This window comes from Hordeum vulgare, chromosome 6H (assembly GCF_904849725.1).
Source record: "Hordeum vulgare subsp. vulgare chromosome 6H, MorexV3_pseudomolecules_assembly, whole genome shotgun sequence".
Lineage (NCBI taxonomy): Eukaryota > Viridiplantae > Streptophyta > Magnoliopsida > Poales > Poaceae > Hordeum > Hordeum vulgare.
This window is the reverse complement of record NC_058523.1, coordinates 111,897,556-111,922,529: the sequence shown is the minus strand read 5'-3', so window position 1 is coordinate 111,922,529 and position 24,974 is coordinate 111,897,556. Positions and strand designations below refer to the sequence as shown.

General features: G+C 44.6%; 3 protein-coding genes across 4 annotated transcripts; all 3 read right to left on the bottom strand.

Annotated features, from left to right (window-relative positions):
* Nucleotides 1-1,613: 1,613 nt before the first annotated feature.
* Nucleotides 1,614-2,988, bottom strand: LOC123403356. The gene has a single exon (XM_045097297.1). The coding sequence runs from the start codon at nucleotides 2,334-2,336 to the stop codon at nucleotides 1,809-1,811; it is 528 nt and encodes a 175-aa protein (XP_044953232.1). The 5' UTR covers nucleotides 2,337-2,988; the 3' UTR covers nucleotides 1,614-1,808.
* A 94-nt stretch (nucleotides 2,989-3,082) lies between these two features.
* LOC123403355 (proteasome subunit beta type-3) lies at nucleotides 3,083-5,765 on the bottom strand. The gene is made up of 7 exons (XM_045097296.1): nucleotides 5,622-5,765; nucleotides 5,318-5,499; nucleotides 5,098-5,205; nucleotides 4,525-4,614; nucleotides 3,817-3,901; nucleotides 3,607-3,701; nucleotides 3,083-3,315 (listed from the first exon to the last, which is right to left on the bottom strand). Exons 1-7 carry the CDS (start codon nucleotides 5,625-5,627, stop codon nucleotides 3,267-3,269), a joined length of 615 nt encoding a protein of 204 aa, XP_044953231.1. The 5' UTR covers nucleotides 5,628-5,765; the 3' UTR covers nucleotides 3,083-3,266.
* A 5,444-nt stretch (nucleotides 5,766-11,209) lies between these two features.
* Nucleotides 11,210-14,988, bottom strand: LOC123403209 (probable receptor-like protein kinase At1g80640). Of its 2 annotated transcripts, none has more exons than XM_045097158.1 (10): nucleotides 14,245-14,988; nucleotides 13,459-13,623; nucleotides 13,124-13,368; nucleotides 12,911-13,043; nucleotides 12,706-12,769; nucleotides 12,507-12,603; nucleotides 12,294-12,396; nucleotides 12,062-12,180; nucleotides 11,818-11,907; nucleotides 11,210-11,724 (listed from the first exon to the last, which is right to left on the bottom strand). In XM_045097158.1, exons 1-10 carry the CDS (start codon nucleotides 14,474-14,476, stop codon nucleotides 11,560-11,562), a joined length of 1,413 nt encoding a protein of 470 aa, XP_044953093.1. In that variant the 5' UTR covers nucleotides 14,477-14,988; the 3' UTR covers nucleotides 11,210-11,559. The 2 variants fall into 2 exon arrangements, with proteins under 2 accessions (XP_044953093.1, XP_044953094.1); XM_045097159.1 differs by having other exon boundaries at nucleotides 13,459-13,633; nucleotides 14,245-14,462.
* Between the last annotated feature and the right edge of the window lie 9,986 nt (nucleotides 14,989-24,974).

Genomic DNA, 24,974 nt, shown 5'->3' with positions numbered 1-24,974 from the left:
ATGTGGGTACAAATTTTACGAAATAAGTACCTACAAGCTAAGACCATGGCCCAAGTCACCTTGAGACCCAACGATTCATCTTTTTGGAAAGGCTTGATGAGAACAAAAAGAGTTTTCTTCCATAGGTCTAAGTTTATCGATGAAAATGGTGAGTCAACAAGATTCTCGGAGGATACGTGGTTGGGGGAGACGCCGCTAGCCACGCAATATCCTTCTCTCTATAATATTATATAGAATAAGGAGGCTTACGTTGCTAAGGTATTACAGTTTGTTCCTCTAAATATACAATTTCGAAGGGCTCTAGTGGGTGATCGATGGGTGGTTTGGCTTCATCTAGTCAGAATGTTGATGGATGTTCATCTATCGGATGAATCTGATAGACTTCATTGAAAGTTATCTACGAATGGCATTTTTTCAATGAAATCGATGTATTTGAACCTTATTGACTCTGGACCGATTCCCAAGTCCATTCATATTTGGAAGATCGAGGCGCCCTTAAGAATCAAAGTATTCATGTGGTTTGTTCACAAGGAGGTGATTCTCATAAGGATAATTTGGCAAATCGTAATTGGGAGGGCAACAGAAGATGTTGCTTCTGTGATCACCATGAGACCATCAAACACCTCTTTCTAGACTGTCTGTTAGCAAAACTTTTGTGGAGATCCATTCATATAGCATTTAATATCACACCTCTAGATAGTATTCACATGTTATTTGGAACGTGGCTAAATGAAGTAGAGATATGTAATGCGAGACATATTCGGATAGGAGTATGTGCTTTACTATGGCTATATGAAATTGCAGAAATTGCATGGTTATCAACAAAGAAAATCGTACAATTTTTTTGCAGGTATTACACAGGGCAACTTCTTTGATCCGTACGTGGTTGTTGCCTACCCCTATGAAAACCAGGTAGCCATTAGTTACTGGGTCTACCTGATGGGAGATGGTAGCTCGGGATATCTACAACCGGTTTGGATGGCGATCCACTAGTAAGATATGTCATTAGGCATCTAGTCCTATTTTCCGCCGGTTTTGGTATTTTTTTTATTTTGAGATTATTTCACAACTTCTTTAGAAGAATGTATTTGGACCGCACATTTTTGATGACTTTATTTAATAAAGGAGCCACATGCATCTTTATGATGCAGAGGCCGGTGATATCCGTCCTTTTCTAAAAGAGGATCAACTAACGATGTATAGTCGCACTAAGAGTAGCATTGTTGTATGCCTACATAGAGGATAACCATGTATTAAGGAACTATTGCCTCTTGATTGTAACCCTATAAATATGAAATAGAACTTTTGTAACCCGCGATTTTTTACACTTAATGATTAATTCCAACCGACGCTGAGCTCGCGCTGGCGCTTTCTGATTTGCACCAATTTCAATCATTCCCGCCCCTCCGTCGCCCGATATGAGCTCCACTGTGCTCGCCACGGAGGTCGATTACTCGTTGTTGCGGCCCTTGCGACCAGTGCCTAAAAGCCTTATCTCCCCTACCCTAACATCATTTTAGGGCATCGGATTTTTACATCATCTATTGAAGATGCTCTAACACCACATGTGTGCACTAATTAGTCGGCTAAAACTTCTTTGACAACAAATCGACTATGAGGACCGACTCCAAAGCTAATATTTGTAGTTTTTATCCGCGCAATAATGTCAGTGTATTCACAAGACCTCTCAAATGTTCTAAAATTACTATATCTACCATGTGTCGCTTATTCTCATCGCATGCATCTTTTTTGCAACAAAACTATTTACACACATACTCTAAGTATTTGATCCACGGGCAGTACTACGATTACAGCTTTAGCGTCAGGTCAAGCTTCGGCAGCTCTTGATCTCCATCACCACAGTGGCCGACACTTCCGTCGCTCCGCCGCCGCCAGCCTTCGCCCTCGCCGGACGCCACCACCACCGTCGTCTGGACGTTGAATGCGTACAACCACCTCGGAAGCTCGCTCAGCCCGCCATGGACGGCGAAGGCGTAGCCGTGCTGTCCGAGCGGCGCTGGCACGCCGGCGTGCCGCCTAGCGATCGTGCGCTCACGTTTGTGCGCGTTCTGGTGCCCACCGAGCGCCTGCGAGCTGTAGAAATCCCGCCGGCAGTAGTGGCACCGGAACAGCTGCCGCGGCTCCTGCTCGGCCGCCGGTGCGGCCAGCAAAGGTGACTCTGCACCGACCGTGCCGATGAGGTCGAGCTCAACCGGCCGGAGAGACCCCTCCCCTCCGCCGCCGCCCACGAAGAAACGTGGGCGATCGCCGCCGCCGTCGCTCACGAGCCCTGCAGCCCGGGGACCTTCTCCTCCCCCCTTCTCCAGCCCTCCCATGAGCAAGCAAGATACCAACTGAGGAACGGAAGTGTTATGCGTGCCGTGTGAAAAATTCTTGTAGGAATTGATCAAGCAATTGTATGATATGAGCGCATATGGCTGTACATGTCAGGTGATTGCGACGTGCTGCTACATGCCATCTTACAAAAGTCACTTAAGTTGACATGCATGCAGGCGCTGGTTTCTTTACGTGCTTTGCTTCCGGCCAGCCGGCGGAAAACACTGGTCGGCTGACGCAGCCCAAGATCGCCGTTCGTGTGGGAGATCTCATTTTCTACGTACTATATTAGGAAGATAAGATAAGTGATGGGTACATGGGATTAGGACATGGAAACGCTATATTAGTAGTGTTCAATGGTGTTGGTGGGATCTAAAAAAGGGAAAGATGTCTGGGCATGTTTCATTCCTATACAAGGTGTTGCCATATTACATGCGGATAACATAGAATCAAAAAAATGCATTGATCATTACATGGAATTCTATTAAGATATTATATGAAAGTCGAATTTATTCCACTCCCTCTGTAAACTAATGTAAGAGCGTTTTATAAATTACTAGGAGGGAGTGCTAGTCGATGATTTCCTCTCAAGCACTGTTCTTTGGCTAGTCTAACTGATCAAATTTATCTAACGAACCAAACAAACAAGTCCGAACCATACAGAGACTGAGAGACATATCATATGCAATAGTTGCCTCCAGTGTCAACAGGCCAAACAAAAGCCTGCTAAGACTTGAGGCTGTAATTCTGGAACAAAGTGCACAGGCACACATGATTTTGATTTCAGATTTCAGACTTCAGTGGCATGTTAAAATCCAAGTTATAGGTTTGAACACGAGTGCACAGAAAGAGCAGATCACACAGGTTTTAGTAGGTCGAGAATAAAGGAACAATCTCCTATGTGATCTAGGACTACAGGTGTTGCGAAATCAGTCCATCCTTCCCTTAAGCACTCTCTCCTGAACTTCAGTGGGTGTTCTGCAACCAGGAAAAAAAAGTATCAGAATATCAGGATCGACTAGGCATAGAGAGAGGGAAACCACCTTCCTCTGATCTCTGGTATCGTAGTACAGTACTTCGCAGAACTACTACTATTATGGTGCAAAGTAGCAAAATCGTGATAGATCTGATGTGAAATCAAAATACCAAATTATAGGTGAAATTTTGCACACAAAGTGCCCAAATAATGAACAAATTGCATCAACAGTCAATCGGTCAGCAGGATGATCGTCACACACGTATAAGAATTAAGAGATGCGTGGAACTTACACAATAAGAACATAACCTCCCCAACCACTCAGGCAATCGCGGTCAACAGAAGAAAGCAATGCTTGTGAGATTGTCTCAAATAGTTCTTCGGGTTCCTTTATACCAAAAAAATGATCAAAAGAATTGTCATATTTACAGTACGGAACCAGATAATAAGGGACTACATAAAAGAAATTAGTGTGCACACATCTCTTGAGTAAGGAAACGAACCATGTCTGGTTTGTACATGGACTCACAAGCACCATATAGTGATTCCGAAGCAGTACCAGAAACCACAAAATCTTTTGCCAGTTCCCTGCAAAAAAAGAAACACTTGTGATCAGATTAACTCCTACAGATATAATAGCTGCACAGGAAGCGACAATATGGTTCACAAGAATCAACAGCATGTATCAAGAGACATGAAGCACCGCGATCTGTGATTCCAGGAAAGTACAGATGGGAACGGTACATTAGCATAGCAATACTGTCTACATTAACAATACAACTTTGTATGGCTCCTGGGCAACACTAAAACAAGATAACCTTTCCAAAGCATATACGTACTAACATTATATAGGTCAATATTTAGTTGCTTAATTATTTTTCATGCGTTTTAGACCCTTGTTTGGTGTTTTCTGTACCTCGTGGTTCGACATTCACTCCTTATAAATCTCATGCCTTAGAATTGCCAATACTTGGATGACAATTGACAATAAGCAATCTTAACCCAAGATTAAATACATCCAAGGAGTCTGACTGAGCCAAAGCTGATAATTCACTGTTATAAGCATGCCCATGGGAGATAGGTACGATACTTGGAAGTATGTGAATAAAACATAGCCCATGGCCGTATTCAAATTAATTGTACTTTTGAGAAGGAGGTAACATTGTAACACATGTAACAGAAAAGGTCACAGAAAGATAAATGATACATACTTGGCACCAATGCAGTCCATGGTACATATAAATGGCTGATCATTTTCACCTAGCCCAGCAATAATTGGTTGGCAGAAGTATGGCCCAAACCTAAATATCATGAAATAACTCGGTTAGCTGTCCCCATAGTTCAGCAAATATAAGGGGTGGTAATAAGACAGAAGGACAAGAAGAAGAAAAAATACAGTTACTGTATCTACACAAACATCCTACACATTTCAGCTTATAAAAATATGATTTATGAATCAGACTGCCACAAGAAGAAGAATTGCACAATTACATTCAACATAACTACGCAAAATATAAACCTATGTATCAGAGGGTAACATTTGTTGTAGCACCAGCTGTATCATTAATCATCATTCTTTTATCCCAAATTATGTGGAGATTAACCCGATGGAAGGCACCCCAACACTACTTCGCATAGTAAACCAGTCGCCACGAAGCATTTCAGCATGTCTAAATTTACTTCCCATGTTCAGCACTGGTTCATGTTTTCTACCCTTAACAGGATCGCAATTGCACGATGCTCGAAGTCAAGTTACCGGGATCCTAATACTTGAAGCTTCTCACCTTTTCTCGTAGAGGAGGGCCGAGACAAGGCTGGCGAAGGTCTCAGGCTTCATGTCCCTCTCCTCCCGAAGCTGGTACAATTTGTGCTTAAACACCAGCCGCTGGTACCTGCACACACACACACACACATCAGGCCCAAACCCTAAACCGACGAAAGCCACCAAATCAGGGGCGATCAGCCAAGCAACCAGAAACCGCAGATCGAGGACTGGGGACCCACAGCGTCTGGGCGTCGCTGGCGAGGCCGGAGAGGCCGATGTACAGCTTGCCGTGGATCTTGAACACCCTCTGGAAGTCGGTGGCGACGGTCTGCAGCTGCACGCCCAGGCGCCGGTCGCTGGCGATCGCGAAGCAGTTCTTCCCCACCATCGCCACCACGGCGCTCCCGTTGTACTCGAAGATCTGCGGAAGGGGAGAGATGCAGCGGGCGGATCAGTCGGGGGAAGCGGGTAAAGGGGCAAGGGTTTTGCGTGGGGAGGAGGGAAGCAGGGAGGTCGGAGGGTTCGTTTGCGGAGGGCACTCACCGACATGGCCGACAGGGATGCAACAGACGGCGAAGGCGGAGGCGGAGCGAGAGGAGGCGGCGGAGCACGGCGGCTTCGGTTGTGTATCCGGCGACGAAAAGAAAAGCGGCGAGTCCGTTCGGGTGAGTCTGTGTAATTGGGTCTCGCGCAATGGCCCAGGAGGCCAGGAGTCAGATAAGAATGTTTGCTTGATCCGCGGCAATTACTTACGGCCCATAGTTGGTATATAGAGGCCTAGAAATTGAGGCCTGTGACACCTTATGCAATTTTAGTGGGCCTTTTGAGTGCAACAGGGCCTTTTTATCGCAGTCAACGTTCTCTAAAAAAATCACATCTCCTAACAGCCCGAAGCGACTCCTTCCGCCAGTCCAGCCCTCCCTCTCGTCTCCGACGGTCATTATGGCTTCAAAAGAGGGGGGGCCTTGGATATAAGGCTAGAGTAGTGCATGGAGTTTAATTTCCCATCTTAACATTGTTTTGATGGTTTAAGACATTTTCCTCTAAAAAAATCTCGCAGTTTTATCCTCGCCCAATTGTAATTGTCGTGGCCCATATTGAACAACTTCTTGTAATGTGGTTATCATCGGCTATATATTTGATGGCTTGCCATCCGCTTCGCCTTATTTTGCCTGACCCAACAATGAAGCAGGCAAGTACTCCCTCCGTTCCTAAATATAAGTCTTTGTAAAGATTTCACTAGTGGACTACATACGGATGTATATAGACATACTTTAGAGTGTAGATTCATTCATTTTGCTCCGTATCTAGACACATAGTGAAATCGGTTAAAAGACTTATATTTAGGAACGGAGGGAGTAGTTGTTTGCTAACCTACCATGCAAGAGTTTGTGTTGTTTTGGCTTTACGGAATTTCTTCATTGGAGACTTCTGTGAATGCCAAGACACATACTCCCTCCGTTCACAAATAAGTGTACATATAGATTTGTACTTAGTCAAACTTTTTAAATTTTGACCAACTTTATAGGAAATAGTAGCAACATACATGGCATGAAAATGATATATTTGGAAACTTCATGTAAAGACAAATCTATTGATACTAATTTGATGTCATAAATGCTAACACTTTTCTCAATAAAGTTAGTTAAAATTTAACTAATTTGACTGACAAAAAAGGAAAAAATACACTTATTACCGAACGAAGGAAGTAAGGGAGAATAGGGACAGCTAGCGAGTTTATTTAGGATTTTGTTGCCACAGCCGTCTTATTGTCATCAATTTATTGTCCATTCTTACATTATCAAAGTTTGACCGTTTATCAGAAAAATATAAATTTGTTTATCTTGTAAAAAAGATACTTCCTATAAGTTGCTACCATTTTCTTGTTTTCTTTTTTGTTTTTGCAAAGTAAAAGATACTTCCCATAAGTTGCTAGTTTTTTCTTGTTCCTTTTGCAAAGAAAAAGTTATTATAAGTTGCTACCTTTTCTTGTTTTTCTGTTTTTGCAAAAAAAAAAAAGATACGTCCTATAAGTTGCTAGCTTTTTTTTTCAAAGAAAAACTTATTATTAGTTGCTACCTTTACTTGTTTTTCGCAAAAAGAAAATACTTATAATAATTTTGTGAGGAGTAGAGTCTCCGTCGTTTTTCTTCTTCTGAAACCACCCTCCATTAATGATCAACATTGTGAGGACAGGGTGTTGTTCCATCTGCTAGGCGTGCGAGTGTGCAGTCAACCCACCAGTACTCAAGTTTCCTGCCACGCCTTGGTACTGCCTGCACCGCTTTATTCTTGAGACATCAACTATGATCCATGCAAAGACGTCGAAGAAAGCTGGCCACACACGCAAATGCCTACACTAAGAGCATTTTCAGCCATAACTTACAAATTTGGGCACTCAAACACCCACAGACGCGTCCGGTCAGTGAACGAGCATGTCTCCTATTTATTTATTTGTGCAGGCATATTTTTTATTTTCTTCCTCATATGTCCGATCACTTGCACGTGATTGATAAAGAAAAAGAGAAAAAAAAATGAATAAAGAAAGGAAAAAGATGGTCCGGAATGGAGTCACTTCCTATGTGGCGGACTGACCGAACGCGTCCGCGAGCCCTCATATCATCCTTATCTTTAAGATGGTTATGAGGGTTTATGTACAACCCAGACATATAAAAACCATATGAGGGGTCCGGTTGGATCAATTTTTTTCTTCTCCTATTCGATCACTGACCGGACGCGTCCGCGGACGTATGAACCGGTCATTTGAGGGGTCCGGCTGTACATGCTCGAACTGACTAAAGCTTGCTCTTTCTCAAGTACCAATAAATTAAAAACAATAAGTAACTTAGGGTGTGTTTGGTTCTTGCATCGAGCTTGCTTAGCCAGGCAATAGAATTTGAGCGTAGCTCATGTGAGCAAGGGCAGACGTTTGGTTCTTTTGCTAAAGCCGGAGAGTTGTGGTAACCGGCAATCTTTCATCATGATCCGTAATTTTTGTTCGTTCTTGCCGCTGAAGGAGAGCCGATTCCATTCTCCTGCCCTGGCAAAGTTTTCCTAGCCCCAACTGCTCTTTAGCCTAGCGAGGCAAGAATTTTTGGGGTTAACAAATGCCCAGTCTTGTCTAGCAAGGCTAGCTTGGCTTTTGTCTCGAATCCAAACACACCCTTAGAGCAAGTCTAGTAGAGCCCTCAAATCCTCAAACCCATAAAAATAACTTTTTTTTACAGTTTTCGTCGGAAAAAAATGGTAGACTAGAACCCCTAAACCCTCAAACCCGTAAAAAAATTTAGAGGTCCAACCCTCAAACTGTTTCTCAACCTGTAGAAGTGAGGGTTGGGAGGAAAAACTCCCCCCAACCCGCACTCCTGTTCCACCCTCGCGCGAGAGGGATTTCATCCCGCCTCCCGGCTCCTGCCGCCGCCTCGCCGCCATGGAGGCCTCCCGGCCGCCGCGCCTGCCCCGCCCCGCCCGCCCCCGCCCCCGCCCCCGGCATGCACCCGACCGTGGCCGACGTGGTGGCGGCGACCCACGTCGGGGCCAAGCAGCGGCGGGCGGGCCTCGCACCGCCTCCTCCCGCCTCCCCGGCTCCCGCCCCGGCCCCCGTCCCCACCCCGGCGCCCACCCCCGCCGCCGCGCCCGCCCCTAAGAAGAGTCGGCCGAAGGTGTCCTCCCGTGGGCCGCGAGGGGCTTCCTCCAAGGTCGCCGGCTCGTCCCCGGTGCGGAAGAAGCTCGCGGCGCGGAAGAAGCCCACGGCCCCGCCCGCCGCCGTCGCCAAACCTCCTCCCGCCGCGCACGAGGTGTTCGAGAAAATGGCAACCCCATCCTCGTTCATGGACCTCCTCCAAGACGCGGAGGTGGACCTCGGGGCTCCGCCTCTAGAACCCTTTAGGGTTGGTGACGACTTGGTTCGTGCTTGGGCAGCTGTGGGGATGGATTCAACCATCGGCACCGATCAAACCGGTAAACGGTATTGGCAAAGGATCGAGGACAACTATTGTAGGATCAAGCCGAAGAATAGTGGGTTCATCTCTCGCACTTACCGGTCGCTTCAAGGGCGGTGGGAGTTGATGAAGCCCGCTTGTGCTCGTTGGAGTGCGGCCATGGACCAAGTGAAGGATGCACCACCTAGTGGAACCGTGGAGAGTGACTATGTGAGTACATATCTCTTCACTATTTTGATTATGTGTGTGTACTATGCTATTGGTGGGTTCTTATGTGATTATGTGTGGTTGATAGGAGACAATTGCCGGCATGAGGTACAAGGAGATGGCCGCTTCCAAGGGCAAGTCATTCCCATTTAAGCATGCTTGATGGACGTGGAAGTGGTCTAGGAAATGGCGCCAAGTGCAACTTTTTGGTGATGGTGTCGATGAGAGGGGGAAGATGATGATTGTGTGATGTAAAAACTATTAAACCATGCATCAATGATCTTTATTTCCGTGTTTGTTTGAATGTTTATTGTGTTTTTCTAGTGAAAATTGTGATACGCCAAATGATATTTTTATATTCCGTTATAAGGGTTGGGTTTGAGGGTTCTAGTCTTTGCCCCTGTTTTTCAATCCTTAAAAGTGTCAAAAATGACCAATTCTCAACCCTTAAAACTGGTTTTAGATTTAAGGGTTTGAGGGTTCTACTAGACGTGCTCGGAGGGAGCGCGGGGCGGCGGCCGGAGCGCGGGGCGTCGGCGGCCGAGGCGACTTGCTCGCGCGCGCGGGGAACCAACTGCCTCCTGCGCGAGGTGAGAAGTGGAGTACGGGTTGGGGACAGTTTTCCCTCACAACCCTTACTTCTACAGGTTGGGAAGGGGTTTGAGGGTTGGACCTCTAAATTTTTTTACGGGTTTAAGGGTTTAAGGGTTCTAGTCTACGCCGTTTTTCCGATGAAAACCGTAAAAAAGCGGTTATTTTTAAGAGTTTGAGGGCTCTACTAGAGATGCTCTTAGGCTTGCAATCCTCAATCAAATGCAAGTAAGTACTTGGCCGAACTTCAACACTTGGCATGATTTCCACCTCTTACAGCTAAGCAGGCAGCTATCATTTCCCTTTGCTTCTGGCACTTGAGGTTGTTGAAGTAAAAGAAGAAAGAAATGTTGAACCAAAGGTACTAGTGGTAGTGGGGTGCCTATGATCACCCAACCATTTCAAAGACTTCTTTCAATGCGCAATCTGTTTTAAACACCCGACCACCACAAAAGTGTACACCAGGCACATGTATGCAAGCATGGGCACCTTCCATTACTGAAAAAAGAACGTAATCTATCGCGAGCACATTGTTCTCATGGAGGTTAATTTCAGCGAGAAAAAGCACGAGACTAAAATTAGCTGACAAATTAATAAAAGCAAGAACTTTATGGAACCTAGCATGAACCCCACTCACCCACTCACCTTTCATGTTAGAGTGATTGGTATGTTTCAGTGCAAGACATGAGGAGACTACTGTAGTATCCTCACACGCTCAGCTTAAGAACACAGCAACACTGTTGCATTATTCCACTGCTACTTGCTAAAGCTAGTATGAATATGAATGTGTGACCCTCCAGCTTCCTGATCAGAATCTATCCCATATATAATCAGACACGCACCGCGCTTTTTCGTGCGGCCTATAAGTCTATGACGAAGCAACCGTACGTATGATATGATCTTAATTTTTCCTACCTAATGCGCACATGATCGGGTCTCCTCTTGCTGCCACTGTTTCCCGCAACTCAACTAACCTTGTGAGATTCACCTTCTTAAGGAAAGAAACCTCTTTCTAAGATTCTCCAGTGTCCATGTACATGTCATGTTTACTGCTCAGAAAGCGGACCGCTAACAGCCATTGCACCTAATTAACAACCAAGATTTGTTTAATCCTGTGACTAAGTGCCAACCAAAAGAAGAAGTCTTCAGAAATCTCTGTCTGAGATGACAGGTCTCGTTGGAAAAGAAAACATTTATATTGCAACTTGTACAGAATGCATTCCTAGCAAGTTATTTGATAGTGCAGTAGGTTACTACAAAGTACAAACAAGAGTATGAACAAGGGTAACAACTAACAAAGAACTGCCTGGGCCACACAACTGACCTCATGGTTGATTCTTCAAACGCCAACTCGAGACAGTTTAACAAGCTCGAGGCATCAAGAACACTGACTGGAGCAAGTATTCCTTTCATTGTATGAAAATCTTCAAATCTATACAGCAGTGTTCAGAGCCAAAGAAAAAGAAAAAGGACGGGGGGAAATTACAGATGAACTCTTTATACAGCGAGGAAGATCAGGTGTGTGGTCCTCTTCTTCGCAAACCCGAAAACTCTATCAACTCAACCAACAAGTATGTGTAGGTCACAAGGTTGGGGAACACGTCATCGGACAAGCACCAAGAAAGGCAACGGGAGCAAGAAACAATAACCTGCACTCAACATCACAGGCTATCTGAACCATTTGGATGGTGTGAGCCCACTGAATCGCCATGTTCGGATTGTACTTCTCTCGTTTTTACTTCTCAGCAGGGAGATTGATTTCGTGTCGTGCAAGGCGATTCCGGGTTGATCCTCAGCGTCCCTCCAAGGTCCATGGGCACCAGGGGAATCAGAGAGTGGAGGACATCTGTGATCAGTGGCCTGTAGCTTGGTTCTGGCTGCACGCAGAGCACAGCCACTGCAGCAACCTGAAAGGTAGCGAAGTACACCGATCTAGTTAGCTGTGACGGCAGATATAAATTAACAAACAATTATGAGGTAATTTCAGTGATGGGTAATACTTGGTACAAGTGCTTCCGATCCATCGTGTCCCTGATCACGGGGTCGATTATGGTAGGGAGCTTGGATCTGTCAATTAGCTGGGGCATGGCCTGAATTTAAACCCAAATATGTCAGATGCTAATGAATTAGGGGAATGGGAGTTATCTGCCCGAATTCAGGCGGTGAATAATGTGAAATTCCCCACTGTTTAACTGGATCGATTCTAGCTAATTTCAAAATGTCACATGTCAGAATAGTGTGTACCCATGTAACAATTGATTGACACTGAGATGGTGCCATCTTCTCAACTGGCCTCCTTCCCAAAAGAAGCTCAAGAAGTACTACTCCAAATGCATATACATCGCTCTTCTCAGTCAACTTCCCTGAATCCAGTGCGGTTACACGTAATTAGAGTAGAACATCGTCCTTGTAAATAAGGTTTAGTCTACAAATAGAATCACTGACTTGCGGCATGAGAAAAAAGAGGACATAATACCATCTAGTAAGTACTCAGGGGCAACATAACCCAAAGTACCGGAAAGCTTCAGATTCCCTTTGCTGCGATTTCCACTTGTCACTGCAAGGCCAAAATCTGAAATCTGCACACCGACGGACGATTAATGAACTGTTATTCTTTTTCCTTTTAGTGGTATGAGTTATGGTCAATAATACTATTTTAATTGACCAGAACTAAAATAAGCAGCCATACCTTTGCATTAAAGTCTGAATTCAAAAGTATGTTAGACGACTTCAGATCCCTATGGATGATTGGTGGATTGCAGTGCTCGTGAAGATACTCCAATCCCCTGGTTAGTGTAGTTTACCGATGCATATTATGATAACTGATCATAAGCATATAAATAATGCACTTAATCACCAAGAATGAAGGAAAGCACAAGATGGGGTACCTTGCTGTATCAAGAGCAATCTTCATCCGAATGTGCCAACTCAGAGCTGATCCATGTGATGGCCCTAGATGCAAGCACACAGATCAAGAAATATTATCAATACTTCTTACTTATCCAACTTCACAGCTCAATATAAAAAAAAAATTCAGACACAAGGAACTCCAGATAATTTCACACTAAACCTAATAATGGGAACATATACTACCATGAAGCTGTGTTTCAAGTGATCCATTCACCATCAGCTCATAAACAATGAAGCGGTTCTCCTCATGAATGCAGAAGCCCACAAGGGACACTATATTCGAATGCTGAATCCTCTGAAGCAAATCCAGCTCATTCTGCCAAATCAACAACAATCAAAACATTTTCAGCAAGACACAACAATCTGAAAACAAATATTGTAGAAAACAATCATCACCTCAAATTCTTTCTCGCACTCCTGTCCCTCGCACCCCAGCCTCTTCACCGCAGCGACAAACCCTCCATCAAAATTGGCCTTATACACACACCCGAATCCACCGACCCCGAGCACATTGCTCTCACTGAAATTGCCCGTCGCCGCCTCCAGCGAGGCGTAATCCATCATCGCCACAAGGCCCTTCTTGGTAGCCTTGAATGAGTTGAACCTGTTCAAGATTGGCACCAAAGCTATCCTTGCGGTATCTGCACAAATGCAAGCACATCAGTAGCTAACTCACTTACTACTTGGATACATGACAACCAATTAACAGAGAGCAAGAAGAGTATCAAGACCTGTGCTTTGGGTGTCCTTGAAGTCGTCTGGAGCTCCGCGATATCGCCGCCACGCGATGCAGGCAAAAAGCACGGCGAGGACGATCGTCACACCGGCGATGGAGGCGAGGACGGCGGCGATGATAATCTGCCTGCGCAAATGTTGGTGCCTTTCCTCCAGTTCCACTGCGAGGCAACACGGAGGCAAATGGAGGGTGGTGGTTAGGGCATTCAGGGTGTTTGGTTGGGCGTTTGCAAAGATCAACCTTTTCGAAGAGTAAAAATTGGAGCACCCCAAAGCCAAAACTTCTTTTGCCATTAAGTCCAAAAGAAACAGCAACTTTTTAATTGAATTTAATGCAACCATCTTGGCAGGATCCCTGAATCGCTTCCCCTCAGGTTTCGACAAGCTTTATAAGTACAAAATGTTTCCAAAAGCAAGAAGAACTGTGCGCTCGGATTAAGTTTGCACTGAAATTCACGGAAAAGATTCCTCTGCTCAGAGTTTTTGTGGACAAATGATCCCAATATAAGATGCACTTTTCCCCCACCATTCCCAATGAACCAAAACGGCTTCCCCACCAAATCAGCGCTGAAATTTCTGAAAGAAGGACGAAACAGGGAAGAGAATGTTTCCCCAAATTTGAAATTTGACAAGACGCCATTCACACACAGGCGAGCAAATGCGGCAGCACAGGGCCAGAATCAAGGGCCCTGAGAAACGACGCTGCAAGAAGACAATGAACACGGGGGTAAAAGAAAAAAGAAAAAGCTTTGATTCAGCTGCACTGCTGGCTGCCGACCTACCAAAGGGAGCAGGCGCCGCGGCCGCCGGAGGCGCGGCGACGCTGCCGTTCGGGGGGACGAGGTCGCCGGCGGCCGTGGACGCAGCCGCAGCCGCCGGAGAGGAAGCCGTGGGCGGCGGAGCCCCTCCATTGGCCGCGAGCGGGAAGCAGAGCAGCGGCAGCAAGAGGACGACGAAGAGGTAGAAGGCGGGGCGGGCCAGGAGCGGCAATGGAGACGCCGGCATTGACCGCATCCTCCTGGTATTATTCCACTCTCCCCCGGCGGGCCGGCCTCCAGCTCTCCTTCTTGCTCAGCTTCTCTCTCTCTCTCTAGTCCTGGGCTGGGGCTGGGGAGGAGGCAATGGCGACAACAAGAACACAAGAGCCTGTGCCGGTCTGACAAGATACCATCCCAGTCAGGGGATCCAAAGAAAGGGAGGGAAAAAAAAGAGAGAGCCGCGGCCGCCGCGGCAGTTGGAGTGGCCTTGTCCTCTTCCCCCCTCCCCTCCCCTGGCCCTGAGATTCTTGTGTGCACTCCTCCCTCCAATGGCTTGCCCGGCTTATACTACTACTCCCCTGGCTGTTACTGTTTCCTAATCTTCTGGATCAGCGGGAGAGAAACGGAAGCATGCGGGACGGTGAGTGCGCGACTGCAGAGAGGGTGGGAGAGGGATGCGGCGCACGGCTGCACGGACAGCACGGTGCGGACGGGGCGGTGTTTCTGTAGGGTTGTTGATTGATGATGGTGGCGGAGGCCAGCGCGCGGGGTCATGTGGCAGTTGCGGAAAGGGCGCTGGGGCTCCGGAGTAGAGCGGGATGCGTTGGGTGCTGTGGTGGTACGCCCACCGGCCGGAGACCGGAATGGCTTCAAAAATCAAAACCTTGGTGCAGCTCCGGTTGCTCCGTGATTCCGACGGTACAGTGTTTGATTGGAACGGACAGACGCCTTTGATTCCGTTTACAGGAACCGATTTTCATTTAATTTGAATGATGATGATGATGATATTGATTGATCTGCGGACATGAAGTCAAATGGGGTTAGCCCATGGATATTGATTCGGCAATGAACAGTTCATCTGGGACGAGGCAGACGTTTCATCCGTCTCACCTCTCACCTCGCACCCCTACGCCTTAAATCGGAAGGTTTAAGATGGATATAGTACACATGCCTCTCTATCCAAATTATATAGACCTCTCTAGACAAGTCTATACCTATTAATAAAGCACCTACTGTTTCTGTAGTACGTCATTAAATTTACCCCTAAAGTTCGTCAAAATTACTCACCAATGCCACTCGTAAGTGAAAAAAACGTTTCGTTATTTGAACTTCGACTCGGGTCTTTCTAAAGGACGTGTTTTCCGTGTTTTATCACAAGTACAAGGCTAGCTGAACCGGTCAGGTGCATGGTGTCCCAACCTTGAGACCCAGGTTCAATCCCTATCATGGCTAAAAACCCTTATTATTATTTTTTTTCTCTTTTGCCTTTATTTTAATAAACTTTGCACAAATATTAATCATAGGTTAAAGAAATGCCCTAGCGGCGCTGATCTGGCCTGCTGCCGTTCCACAAGACGCAGTGCCTGGACGGCAACATGGACGACGACCACTTCGGGGTTCCGGCTGGTGAACCAGAAGATGCTGCAGCTTGGGCCGTGCTCGGTGGGGATCATGGTGGGCCGCGGCCTCGGCAAGCAGCAGCATCAGCGTCCAGATCAGATTCAGAGCACGGCACAACAAGGAGCGTCGGTGGTGGTGGTGTTCATCGGACGACCGGGAGGCGCTGACGCTGGCGTCCTTCATGTGCAAGCAGCAGCATGCTTGGGTGCGGCTGACGGCGCTGCGGGTGGTGCAGAACGCGACGGCGCAGGCGCGGACGAGCCTGTTCGAGTCCAAGAGCATGTGCCGCTGGCGGCGGCGACGACGACGGGTCAGGAAGAGCCGCAGGCGCAGGCGGACCGTAGAGTTCTACCGGAAGCACGTCAGGCGGACGATAAATTTATAAAACTCTATTAAATTTATAGTCCGTTGCAACGCACGGGCATTTTTACTAGTTAATAAAAAAGTATACCTCTCTATCACGGTTTATAAGCATTTTTTTCGATCACCCAAGGTTTATAAGCATTCTTTTAGATTAAACCAGGGTTTATAAAAAAAATGTAAGTTGGGCATGTGTCTTTACGTTTTCGCTTTAACTAGCAAAAACATGTGCTATATTCCACCAAAAATATAAATATATAACCTATTTTGTTACTCCGATGGAAGACTTGGTAGTTGTATTTAAAACATTACTTACCTTGGGACGTGGAGTATCTGCTCCCGAGCTCATTTGAGCTCGGGTGAACAGTAAAACCAGAAAAAATTTAAAAAATGTTTAAAAAATTCTGAAATTTTTTTGAGACCAACTTTGACAAAAGTTTTAAGTGCATGTAAAAATTTGACATGAACTAACATTTTTACAAGGCGTGGAAAAATAAACAAAATAGACACTCTGAAAATGCGCTTTCAGAGTGTCTATTTTGTTTATTTTTCCACGCCTTGTAAAAATGTTAGTTCATGCTAAATTTTTGCATGCATTTAGAAATTTTGTCAAAGTTGGTCTCAAAAAAATTTCAGAATTTTTTGAACATTTTTAGATTTATTTTTGATTTTACTGTTCACCCGAGCTCAAATGAGCTCGGGAGCATAAATGCACTTTCGCTTACATTGACTCTTTTTTTCATTTCCTTATTGACAGAAGGGGGAATAATTTACATTTCGTGTCAACTAGGGATTTTACCCATAATAATCTTCTCGCTTTTTTTTCCGTGAATACCCCATCAATGTTTGGTTCTATATACATCAATTCTTTTTTTTAGCCCCTCCAGTTTATACTATTCTCCGTACTCATCATTATGTGATAACCGTTTTAACAGCTTCATCTTATAATTATCGAGCATCCATTCCTGAAACAGATTAATTTATTTCATGTCCATATCTAAGTTTTTGTTTATTCGCATGACTAAATTCGGTTCCTCTCATTTCATACCAAATTTGATGTACACTATACTTAAAATGCTAACTACTTGGTAACCTAAGAAGGGTAGTGATACATAAACTTCGCACAAAAACAGCTTGATGGTTATTTATGAGAAAAAGTTTAAACAATGGAAAATGTTGGGGAATGACATGCACTGATAATGACTACAAGGTTAGTTACGAGATTACAACAAGCTAACAATAATTAGGTGTATAAAATATCTTGTGGTTAGTGAACTAACCCTTTCACAAACATCCCTAGCACTTACACATGAAGCTTACATGGTAGCATCAGATATTTTCCCCTACTATAAACCGTGGAAGAGCTTAGAGCAACTCTAGCAGACCCCACATCCGTCCGGCCCGCAAAACGTGTTTGCAGTTCGTGGAAAAACGCCTTTGCGGGCCGGCGCGCACGGCCGCGGATGCAGACCCCGCACAACGGATCCGTAAAAAAGCATATTCGCGAAATATGTTTTTGTACGGGTCGGCTTTGCGGGGTCTGATCTGGCGCAGCTTCTCCCGGCCCGGAAAATCTAAATTTGCACCTTAATTTGATCCAACATAATGTATTTCTTTGCTTTTTCAACAACATTGAATACATAAGACATCACCACATCTTTGCTAGAATAGCAAGACCAAAGAAAACAAGAACCGCAAGTATGCATTTTAGAAGATTTTCAACTTTCATAACTGCTCCAACTAGTTGAACCAATATCTTCTCCATGCACTCATTGTTGATATGCGGATTCTTGATCTTGCATTCTTCATTTTATGTCTTTGGTTCGAAAAAATAGACGTTGCACATGCAGCCGCATCATTGTTTTTTATTCTACTAAGGAGTGCATCGACATCTATTAACTTTCTTTCTATCAATAAATCAATGTATTCGCCTTCCCAAAACCAAAATGAGCATCCATCTTCATACACAAAAGAATGACCATGTTCGGAATGAGGATCCGCAATTGAACCAAAGAATGAGATATCAAAATGAGCTACCGCAAGTGCACGTACCCCGTCGTTTTCGCATTTGAAGAACACCCATCCGGGGTGCTTCGGCACTCCGAAGTAAGCCGTAGCACTGCCTGCATGCAGTCGCCGCACTGTATGAGAGGCAACGGCGAGCCACAGAGCCCGGTGGACGGCCGGACGAATCCATGCCCGCAAATTGTCGGCGGCGCCGGGAGGACGAACCCGTCCCTGCATGTGGAGATGCGTCCTTGCCGGGGCTGCGGGAGATGCTCCCCGACCACTCCATCGCTTGGCGCAGCCACCGGTGGCCTCGCGATGAAGGTCTGCAAATCCACAAATCCGGCGACCCGCCGGCGCAGGGAGCCGGAGGAGAGGCCTCGTGCGTGTGGCGGCCTTTCGGCGAGCTCCTGCCGGCTGCTTTCGCCGGAATCTTGGGCGGCGGGGTGGCGGCGGCGCGAGGGGGGGAGAGGGGAGGTGGTTGGTGAGGGAAAGCACAGGCTGAAATGTCCCCCCACCAACCGCTTCCGTTTATATGCAGGGCACCGCAACAACGAGGGGGAAACCCACGAATACGCGGGTTGGGGCCGAGATTTTGCCGCGCCTCCCAAATTTTTTTGCGGGCCGGGGCGGGATGCTTGGTCTGATCGGGCAAGTTTTTCCGCCCCGACCCATATTTTGACGGTTATTTTCCGGATCGGGGCGGGATGTGGGGTCTGCTAGAGTTGCTCTTATAAGGACATGTACAATGATACTATGTAAGATAAATGCTGAGATGAAAAAGAAATAAATTCTAAAAAATGTTTGTTTTTTATTTAAAAGATAATCATTTAACATAATATGTCTCATCATGTTTTTAGAAATAGCTAGTTTTTAAAAATAGATAAAAAAATAACCCATTATAGGCATGATTTTTATCAACTCCACATTACAAATAAGTTTTAAATAAAACTATTTTATCAACCACTAGCAAAAGGGCCCATGCGTTGTAACGGAGAAAGAAATACCACACAACACACGCTCTTAATTTATAAAAAATGTCTATAATTTGAGAATTTATAGTTACGATACAAATAAAGATGGTCTTATCCTACAAAAATGCAGTTCAAAATTTCACAGGTCTTCTATTTTAACACGGCTTGCATGTAGATTTAATACGTACAAAGAATCAGTCAAGTGACCTTCAGTTTCATCTCTAATCCTGATTTTGTTGACGTGTTCATCCCCAACCCGGATGAGTACCGGTATGAAAGAAAGACGAATAATGACTTATTTATTAAGATTGCACCCTAGATAGTATTTTTATTAAATGTTTAACAGATAAATTAATATCATATTTAAATTCTACATATTTTTTTAATCAAATTCCATGTATAATATGTTAAATTTGGAGTTACGGTTTAAAAGATATGAGTATTTAAAAAAATATTTAATATATACTATGAGTTTAATGTCATAAACAGTAAGGGTTTTTTTGTAATATCACCTCGGTGGGTTTTCTGACGGAAGCGATAGCCTCTTTATTATTAGGTAAAGATTAGCAAAAGGGCCCGTGCGTTGCAACGGGAGAAAAAAAATACCACACACTTTTAATCTTTTTAAAATCATTTTGATTTATTAAAATAATAAGCTAACTAACTAATGTAGTCAGTCCTATCCTATTTTGTTGAGAAATCAACCCCTCCATTGTTAATTCCACCATGATGAGAAATTAAGCGGGACAAGCAAAGCAAAACAAAGAGGCTACGTGAATTGATCAATGTACTGTTATTTTATTTCACTCGTGGGGTAGAGAATGTGGGATCAGATAACAAACTGAAGGTGGTGTTCCATTCTCTGTCTCTACAACAATATAATCTTACATTCAATACATTCATTCATTAGTAAACAAATCCCCACAAAATAAAATTTCTTGCCGGTGCTTGGCACACAGTTGGAGGCATGGGGAGGGGATCTCACCAGATGATGAGTTCCTGCCGGAGGAGGGGATACGATGAGGGGAGCAAGGGTTAGGCGCCTCTATCTGCCCATAAGGAGTCGCCGTTGCCGCGCCATAACCTCGGAGTTCCCCGTGTGAGCCATGGAGGCCCGCCTCCACCTGCAAGTACTTCGCTCCGCCGCGCTACCGCCGTTCTGCATCGAGCAGACGCATCATCCCAAGTCATTGTAGCTGTTGCGTTGATTTGATCCAGAAGCTGTGCTCGAGCGCCGAAACGGGGGCAGCAAGCGGGCAGAGGTACGACCGTGGAGACGGGTGGGTTGAGATCGAAAACAGTGATGGTTGAGGTCGGCCGCGGCGGCGAGTGGTGTGGCAACGGCATGGGCACAGGCCAGGGTGGACCAGGATCGACGCGATGCTCTCGAGCGCCGCAACGGGGGCAGTGAGCGGGGTGAGGTACGGCCGCGGAGGCGGGTGGGTTGAGATCGACAGGGGTGGCGGTTGAGGTCGGCCGCGGCGGCGAGTGGTGTGGCGGCGGCCTGGGCACAGGCCAGGGTGGCCCAGGGTCAACGGAAGGAGGCGATGCATACGGGTATAATTTTTGCAGCGAATCGTTTTTTTTGCGTTGCAGATAAATGATGGAGCAAGAGTTGAATAACAAAAATTAAGGGGCTTTTTATCAAAAGGGCCCATGCGTTACAACGGGAGAAAAAAATACCACACGACACACGCTCTTAATTTATAAAAAATGTCTATAATTTGAGAATTTATAGTTACGATACAAATAAAGATGGTCTTATCCTATAAAAATGCAGTTCAAAATTTCACGGGTCTTCTATTTTAACACGGCTTGCATGTAGATTTAATACGTACAAAGAATCAGTCAAGTGACCTTCAGTTTCATCTCTAATCCTGATTTTGTTGATGTGTTCATCCCCAACCCGGATGAGTACCGGTATGAAAGAAAGACGAATAATGACTTATTTATTAAGATTGCACATTAGATAGTATTTTTATTAAACGTTTAACAGATAAAATAATATCATATTTAAATTTTACATATTTTTCTAATCAAATTCCATGTATAATATGTTAAATTTGAAGTTACGGTTTAAAAGATATGAGTATTTAAAAAAATATTTAATATATACTACGAGTTTAACGTCATAAATAGTAAGGATTTTTTTGTAAAATTACCTCGATGGGTTTTCCGACGAAAGCGATAGCCTCTTTATTATTAGGTAAAGATAAAGATTATACATTATACATCTCCTAAAGTAAATCATTAGTTATGCCGTCTCTCGCTTGGACTTTGTCGCCCGAGTCATGACAACAAAACCAAGATCTAAAATTATTCTAGGAGAATACCGGGGAACACCGCACAAGGATATACATTACCCGTTAGGGTTCGCTACAAGATCACAACAAGCCAACAACAGTTCGTTGTGGAGAATATCCATAGGCTGGCTATATAACTATCCCATTGCTTACCGCATGGCCTGCGATAACCTGTAACCAAAGATTCCCCGCAGAAGAAAAGAAGAAACATGTTGTAATGTGAGCCGTAGTGGCCGCGTACGTGGATCGTATGGAGTGGTGCACTGTAGGGATGGCCGCGTACGTGGATCGTATGGAGTGGTGCACTGTAGGGATGAATCCATGGGACGTCTCACCCAACAACAATCTTTGCACACATTTATTCCGGCCTTTCTCTCCCCACATCAAAAGGATATAATGCATAGAGTACACTCCATGACTAATGGCGACTATCTACAGTCGGACTTGCAAACCCGGCCCAACATACCACCGTGGACGTGTACAGTTATGTCCATAAACGCTATCACACCATCCCTCATATGTTGTGTTCGGCAGCCTCATACCTTAAATTTGATTCTTAAATACATGTAAATTCATGCACGTTTATCATACACGTCGATGTCGCACATAGACAACAAATGTTGATATTGAAAATACATACTTCTTTCATAAAATTTATTTTACATGCACAATTCAAACATTAGTTTTTTTGTTTTTCATTGTGTGTCCACAAATGCTTTACAAGATCACTGATTAGCCGCATGCATCTAATGATTTTGAAGATTATGATGCATCTATAGAAAGTTTATAAGCTGATTTACATCGTAATCTTTCGGGATTTGAACTTGTTTTTCATGCGCTCCAAATCATTGCTTTAAACTACACTATCACCCTCATCCTCGATAATCACATTATGCAAAATAACACAACATATCATTAGTTGTCATAAAGTTCCTGATTTCCACATTATCGTAACTTCACAAACAATTCCGTAACAAGTTTGAAACACTCTGAATGCCCTCTCCACATCCTTCTTAACTACTTCTTGCATTGTTGCAAAGTGACTTTGTTTGTTGCCTTGTGGTTCGGATTTATTGTCTTGTCGTTTGGATATGGTCTTCACAAAAGACGCCTACTGTGGATAATTGCATCGACAAGATATTATCACAGGTTGTAGTCCGTCGACGAAGATCGTTGAAGCATGTTGATGTGGTTGTGAGAACCCAACAATGCAAAAAAAGAATGGCAAATCCATAAGTCATGTGATGCCACTGCTTATAGTATGATGATGACCTTTTTAGTGTAACTTTGATACTTTCCCGCACCTTTGGGTCAGTTCTTCCATTTAAAATGCATACAATCAATTGAACTGAGCATTCATGAAAAGTTGAAAACCCTCTGACCTCTTCAGTAGTCAACAATATTTATGTGCCCTGCACATTTGGTTCTCTCATATACTCCACTCCAAACACGTGAAGACATGGGCAAACTGGACAATAGTATTCAGGCATATGCTATCTCCAATCCAGACCAGCTCACCAACGGCATCAGTGGCGGTGCCAAGTGCAAGCATTCTCACAACAGTCGTCCATTTCTTCTTAGCAGAGAAAGAAAGTTGGTCGTATTCCCTTGTGAGTTTGGAGTAATCATCGTGTACCTCCACTCACTCTACAACACGCAAAACAATGGTTTGCACATACAAAATGGTGATGAAGCCGTGGATTATCCTAGAAAGTTGGATCCGGAGCAAAGTAGTCCTTATGCAATAGTCGTGCTTCGGAGACGCTATCCCAATTGATCACTTTTCTCCCTTTGACTAAGCCCTTAAAACTGAGAATATGCTCCACCAAGTGGTCCATTTCCTATTACATGCTCATGAGCATGATCATGTCCACTTATTTGACCGAATTCATAGAATCAAATAACTCATATGCAGTTATTTTTATCAAACTCCACCGTTCCATACTCCTCGTCCGACGAAGCATCGGAATCCATCGTTTTCCGCACGAATAAATCACACACATAAAGTGGGTCGGGCAATGTGTCGAACACATAGACCGCAAGGGCCAGTCTGATAGTTCTCTGACGTACCGCGGTGACGTCGGGCCATCGACGATATCCGCGACGACAAGCACAGGAGAGTAGACTGATGTGTTGGTGATGGTGACATCGAGGCTCGAAACGGCTATGGAGAAAGGATGGCGGTGGAGCTGCGAGACGTTCGATGCGGAGTATATAGAAGAAAGGAGAGATCAAAACAATCTGGTAAGTCGAGGGATGGATTTGATGCTATTTGTGATGGGGTAGGTCTGTCGGGTCCAATAGGACACGCGCGTCCAAACACGGTCGGACATTTTTATATCTGCCCTACATTTAGGTTGGATGATAGAGGCGAAGTTGTCTGTGTCTTTCGATGAGATGGTGCCTATCGTTTTTGGTGGAGTAGACGTTGACGATCCGACTATGAACGTGCGAAGACATCGTGCCTTAGCAATCGCTAACCCAACTCCGAGAGGTTATTGACCATGTTGAAACACGATCAACCTGACCACGACGGTCTGTTTCCTGCACGCAAACCAAGAACAAGCAAGAAACTAAAATTGCAATCTGGATATTGTGAATATAAGAGGAAAACTTTATTGATGAAAATGGGGTTCTGTGACGTCTTGGTCTGGTTGTAGAACACAAACGAAGGACGCGAAGTTGCAGCTATGGTGAACTTGTAATATAAACAAAACCCAAGCAAAAAATTACAAGGTTGATATACTTATATAGGAGCAAGGGGTTGCGGCCAAGGAGGTGGGAGGACATCCCAAGGCAGCCTAAAAGTAACCCTAGGTCGTACAAGGTCTATGGACCCAAGTGGAGGTGATGCAACACCTTTGGACTTGTAGTTTGACTCTGATTTTGGTGCAATATCAGATTGTTTTGTCAATATTTCCATGCTCCGAACGATTTTTAAGGTGATTCCAATTGGTCTGGAACATACATAAAATCTACTTTCCAACAAAAAAAGAATCACCCTATTGGGAGTTCGCATGAAAAAGTTCTTGACGTTTTGAGACAGATATGTCTGTGCAGTCTGAATCTGAGTCCACAACATGAGAGACTTGGACTTCATCTTCTATTGGCCTAAAAGTGACATGAGAGAACTTCTTGAATAGCACATAATAATTTACTTTGATGTGAGAGGACTACTTGAACAACACTTAATCATTTCCTCTTCCTTTATCTTGACATGTGGTTCGTGCAAGCGTTCGACAATTCTGCATTTAGTCATGGAGTAAAAATAGGTGAAGTATTTTTGTTCCGGATAACATAAATAAAATATTGCATAATTATTATAAGAAATCACCTCACAAATATACAAATATGAAATATTTTTGGTTGTATCCAAGGTAGCCATGTCCTTGTCATTCTCCCCTTCTTGAAAACAAAGTCGTCCTCGGCGTTGCTTAATCTAAAATATGACCAACAAAAGAGACAAAGCATACATGTTGTGTATGTATAT